This window comes from Papaver somniferum, unplaced genomic scaffold, assembly GCF_003573695.1.
Source record: "Papaver somniferum cultivar HN1 unplaced genomic scaffold, ASM357369v1 unplaced-scaffold_118, whole genome shotgun sequence".
NCBI classification, from domain to species: Eukaryota; Viridiplantae; Streptophyta; class Magnoliopsida; order Ranunculales; family Papaveraceae; genus Papaver; species Papaver somniferum.
This window is the reverse complement of record NW_020620825.1, coordinates 15,835,282-15,841,379: the sequence shown is the minus strand read 5'-3', so window position 1 is coordinate 15,841,379 and position 6,098 is coordinate 15,835,282. Positions and strand designations below refer to the sequence as shown.

Sequence of the window (6,098 nt, the reverse complement as noted above, 5' to 3'; positions counted from 1 at the left end):
ATTTATCTACGGTAAGGTATTTGATAACAGATATTGTTTGTGTCATTTGTGATTACGGTGGCCATATTGTTGGTTTTTGCTCATGTCGTGTCGTTTTTCTTGGTCGCGCCCCCACTGCTGCAGCATTTATGTAGTTTATATTTCTCAGGGGATGATGGATCAGTACTGGTTTTATAATTACTTAAAACTATGAAGCATATGAAATAGCTGGAGTTGTTAATATTAACGGTTTCTTCGAACATTATTTTTATATGAAGACCTATTGTATGTGGAGAGCCTAGTTTCATTTACTTTGGGTGCTTATTTGATTTTTATGTTAATGGTTCATTGCGTGGCTTCTCGTTTTAATTTGTAACCGTTGATTTCGAAGTTTACCCCTATTTTGTTCACAAAATGAGTATCTAAATGTATCATTTATATACGATAAGGTGTTTGATGGGCAGATGTTGTTTGTGTCATTTGTGATTACGGTGGCCGTATTGTTGGTTTTCGGTCATGTCATGTCGTATTTTTTAGTCGACCCCCCACTGCTGCAGCAGTCATCTAATAGCTTTTGTTCTTACTTTCTATGAATATAATGGTGTTTATTTGTGAGTGGTTGAACAAATAAGGTGATTGGGTTAGCATATCTGGTAAATTTGTTGAAAAATAGGATGATCATGTGCTTGATTAGGCTTAGAAAAAGATGAATTTGGGTGAGTTACGTGATTGGAAATATATAGATTAAAAAACTTAGAACTTACCTACGTCATGCTGATTTTGTCGGAAAAATTATTCGTTTATCGAACATTCATTTACCAAAATTAGATTGTTGCTTGTTAGTATAAGTGAGAATATCTAAATTAATTTGTTGCGCTAATGACATGTATCACCGCCACATTTGTAATTCTCGATTTGAGACTGATTTGCCACATTTGTAATTCTAACTCGAGACTGTTTCCAAATTGAATCCAACCTATACGTATGATTATGAAAGATTCAGTGAAAAGTATGTGTGATTATTTTTTTCATTTTGTTAAAAGAGCATAAGACTGGGTAAAATGTCAATGGTCGTGATCCACAAGGAGAAGTCTAACAAAATTTAAAAATTTAGGATCAAATTTGATATCATATGTTGACGGAAGAGGCTTGCAAATCATATACCCTTGACATACACGATCTTCACTTCTCTTCACACTTTAAGCTAACTCTTATGGGCCAGATTGAATTACTAGATTGGTCAAAAAGTGTTGCGAATGAAAAAAAATTGTGGGAAAAAAGTTAACACTACTTCTTGATACTTCTCTCTCCTCGCAGTTGCTCGCAGTCCAACTATCAGCGAGATTGAAACGCTGAATCATTCAGCGCTGAAAAAGTGACATAAACGCTGAACCATTCAACGCTCTATATTTTTTATTAAATTGAGAGAATGTGATGGAGAGAGAGTAAAAAGAGGGAGAGAGAAAGGAAAAGGAAGGAGAGAGAAATGGTAATAATTAGTTGTTTGGAAAATAAATTCATGTGACGCTGAACGGCTGTTCTATGCAGCGTTTCGCTGCTAGATTAGCAATATCATAGGACTTAGGAGGTTGCCCTATCTGACATGGATGGCCAATCTAGCTGCTAGATATCTAGCCCATATAGGTTAGCCTTAGATCATTAGAAAGTTTCTATTCTAGAGTACTTGCGAACCAAATAAACAAAGTTGATTTTCAAAGTGATCATACTCATATATCGTGGTCATGATTGGAATACAAAACATTTTGTTGATTTAATAATATTATATTTCGGGATTAACTGGTACCTGGTTTTTCCTCGCAGGTCAGTCAGTCACAGCCTCACTGGCTACAAGAATGTTAGGTTACGGTTTTTTCAGAGGTCAAGAGCCGACTCCGTTTCCTATTTTTGTTGTTGTCTGACGACGTAATATTCTGCCGCCTAATGGATGGCTGAATCTATGTCGTATTGTATGAGCTTGCATATGTGGTTGACCTAACATTTTCGATAACTGATCCAAATGAGTTGATGTGGCCAGAAATTACAGAAGAGTGCTTGTCTACTTCATTGAGCTTCTTTTCATTACCCGATCCATACGTTATCATCGAATAACACGGGTTTTTTAACAAAACGTCCCTCTTTATAACTGTAATCACAAATATGTCACTCTTTCAAACAGAATTAGAAATATATCCCTCTGTTAAGTTTTCCCATCGGGATTTTTGTTTCCAAAAATTCATTGCCATGTCAGACGTATTTACACCCAAATGTGGAAAAACATGTCCTCAACATTTAACTATAGGTAGTTAACTGTACAAGATGACGTGGAATCCTTTACACGTGGCTACTTGTACACATCATCCATGATGACATGGCAAATCTGACACGTCAGCTCTGTCACCCAAATATGACCGTTGAATGGTCATAATATGCTCCACGTACTATAAAACCACTATCTCTTCCATTTTTTTGAATCTGCAGAACATAAAAATCTGCAAAATCATCTAAGTTTTTTCCTATAATGGATGGAGTTATGCACAAATTTAATGTCAGTAGTAGTATGGGTGAGGTACTTAGCAGCAGCAGCAGCAGTTGTAACAGTTTATATTCAATGTGTGAAATAGATAATCATCCACCAATTCAGTGTCCATGGATCAACTCTAAGTGCAAGAATGAACCTTGCAATGGTGTTAGGAGAATGTTGCTGTCTCAAACTGCTGATCATCCTGGTGAGAAGTTCTTTAACTGCTCCATCTGCAACTATTTTGAATGGTTTGTAGCTGCAATAGATGTTGTTAAATCTTTGGATGTTCATCTCCCTGCCAACAAGTGTTGCTTTGCTTGTGGTAACATAAACCATGTGTTCAATGCATGTTCATTCCAAAATCAACCTTGTAAGAAGAACTGCAGTGGAAAATACATGCTAAAAGTTTGCAGAAATAAACACAACTACCAATTATGTTACCTGCAGTGCAACAATATCTCTGACATCAGCTATGTCAATATCATTATCCACATCATCAAAGCATGGTAGACTTCTATCATCATCAACCGGATGGCACAGATCCTCTTCCACATTATCTAGTTGAATGTTCTCATACTCTACATCCACATTATCATCTGGATGGCACATATCCTCATCATTCAAAAGTAACCTCTCAAATGCAGTATTTATTTGAGCATCAATTGACTTACAAACCAACCTTGGACTTTTCCTAGTAGCAGGAGAAACTAATTTTGAATTGCTAACAGCCTTGTTCTTAGGTGTAGAAAACACAAAGTCATCTTCATGTGTCACATTCTTCTTAGGTGTAGAAAACACCATCTCAGAGTCACTTGTCACCTTCTTAGTAGGTGTTAAATACATAACTTCATTAGTAACCCCTGAAGATGATGGGCATTCATCACCAGACCTCAATACCTTGTCACTAATAATGAAGTAAAGATGCACATAAACATCATCTTGATATTCAGCCTTGTTCCACATTGAAAATAACTCTTCATCATTGGTAATCAGCTCTGTATGTTATCAGGAGTAAACCAAAACAAATTCAGCATCTTGGTTTCACTTATCTTCATCTCCCACATAATCCTATCAGTCAACATACTTTCCAGACCAACATACTTCAAATCCAAATCATGATAAAAAGTGTATTTGTTACTAGTGAAAAATTCAACCCTAAAACTCCCTTTTGGGTACCTAACAAATCTTCTTCTGCACATACAACAAGCAGAAAACCATATAAACAATTCAGCAACCATACTCATAATATACACACACAGAAATAGAAATAGTACAAGCAATTCATATTGTAACATACATATGAAGCATTATTACCAATCAAAATCATCCATGAATCGACAAATTATAAAATCCCAAAATTTTAAAATTAGGGTTTCGAAAAAAAACCCAAATTTATAAATTAAATTAGGGATTCGAAAAAATCAGTGACCAAAAAAAGGGTAAATGGATCGAATCAATTTCATTTCATCTAGCAAATCGAAAAAATCATAAACCCTAAATGTACAGAATCACATCGAGAACAAGAGCATAATAAAACAACACTTTTATCACTGATTCGAGCAATCCATAAACCCTAAAACTACAGAAATAGATCTACACATAAACCTAATCACTGAAAATACATGAACTGAAACCCTAAAACTATAGCATACTTTCGAGAATTAAAAAAAAAAAAAAAAACAAGTTTTACGTTTCCTTGGCCGGATCATTTTCATCTTCACTATCTTCGATTACCCAGGTTCAGTTCTTCGTCAACAGAAACGCAGAGGAGACGGAGAAAGGGAAGAAAAGAAGAGAGAGGCGGCAAAGATGGAAAGTGTTTAGGTTAGGGTTTTAGGGTTTTCTCTCCTTTAATATATATCAATCACTTTATCCATACGATCACACGTGTCTTCTTTATTAGCCGTCCAGATCGTGACCACAATTTGTTACATGTGTACCCCTTATCCGCCGTGAGATTCATCCTCGAGATGGATCTGATTTTTCCATCAGATTAACCCGAGTTTATAATTTGGCAGGGCTAAATTGGTAATCCTTAGTGATTATTTAATGTTTATTGGTGGGACCAACTCGCGTCAACGGCGAGTTAACTCCGATCTGGACGGAAAACACTAACTGAAGGACACTTCTCTAATTCTGTTCGAAACAAGGACACTTCTCTAATTTATATATTAGCAGAGGGACATTTTCGTTTAATTCCCAATAACAATTGATCCGGCAACCACTTGAAAGTTACTTGAGACAAATAATTAACATTTCCTTGTATTGATTAAACGATCTATAATAGCTTGCTAATAACTTTATACCTAGGTAAACAAAGGCTTCGTGGAAACTGGACTTGTCTAGCTACTCTATCCACCGCAAAAGGCTGACACACAACATGCGTATCCTGTATCCAGCACCAGCAATACTCTCCACAAAGAAAACAAAAATTAGTGATAAATTTCCTTGGCAGAATTTTTAGTTCCCATCGATATCAATCACTAGACTGCATCGCAGTATCATACGTACTAGAACGGCATCCTATGAAAAGATCCACACAGGCCTTAGACGAAACGGCATTCTTCATTTTCGACGGTCACTTGACAATATGGTCCAGTTAATGTTACATCGTAAATGTGACGGTTCAGTAGTTCCTTAGAGCAACTGCAATGTACGATTAAACCCAAATATTTGGTCCAGATACGTGACACAGTCGAACAGAGTAAAGATCAAAAAAACAAACTATATCCAAATTTCAGAATATATTTGGTCTAGACTACGGACCAAAACCAAATTTGGTCGAGCGAAGTTATAAACTTCGCCCGTTAGCAGGCGTTTATATAATGCACGCTTCAGATGAAGCGTTTGTATAAGTCTCATTCCGCGGTCAGGCGGTTGTATAACGTACGCCCCAATCAGGCGAAGCTGATATGTACGCCCGACCAGGCTCACGTATAATGTCCGCCTGATGACATGCGTGAGTATAATTTTCGTCCCATTCAGGCGTGTATCTTATGACCTCCCCACTCAGGCGTGCATAAAGCTCACGCCTCACACCGAGCAGACATTATACCTTATACTCCGTAATGTTATCATGTTTGAACTGATGAAAACAGTCGATTAAAATGTTTATATCGTTGGTAATTTTCGAACGTTGGAGATTATATGTATTCCTTGGCCCGACGGAAACTATATAAACGCCCCATCGGGCGTTGATTATATCACCATCCCGTGTCACGGCGTAAATTATATGATCGCCCCATATCCGACGTTTAATATATCAACGCCCCATCACGAGCGTTAACTTTATGGCCGCCCAAACTGGGCGCACTTAATAGCTACGCTCCACTATCAGACGTTGATTATACGTCCGCTCGACTAAATATACTCGCTACCGTAGCGTCATATTACGGACTAAACTCAAATTTGATCGTGGTTTTTAGTCTTTGATCTTTGGTTTTATCACACCATTGTGGATGCTCTTAGGCCCTTAACCACACTGGATTATTGAAATTTCAAAGTCAACTGGAGCAAATTAGAGTTGACTCTTTCACTTTTAACCCCTCATACCACGTTTAATACAGTTTCCCCCGCAGAAAAAAACAAAAAAACAGTT

General features: G+C 37.1%; 1 protein-coding gene across 1 annotated transcript; it reads right to left on the bottom strand.

The window, feature by feature from the left end:
• Nucleotides 1-2,017: 2,017 nt before the first annotated feature.
• LOC113330645 lies at nt 2,018-4,317 on the bottom strand. The gene is made up of 2 exons (XM_026577471.1): nt 4,191-4,317; nt 2,018-3,691 (listed from the first exon to the last, which is right to left on the bottom strand). The coding sequence occupies exon 2, from the start codon at nt 3,461-3,463 to the stop codon at nt 2,933-2,935; it is 531 nt and encodes a 176-aa protein (XP_026433256.1). The 5' UTR covers nt 3,464-3,691; nt 4,191-4,317; the 3' UTR covers nt 2,018-2,932.
• Between the last annotated feature and the right edge of the window lie 1,781 nt (nt 4,318-6,098).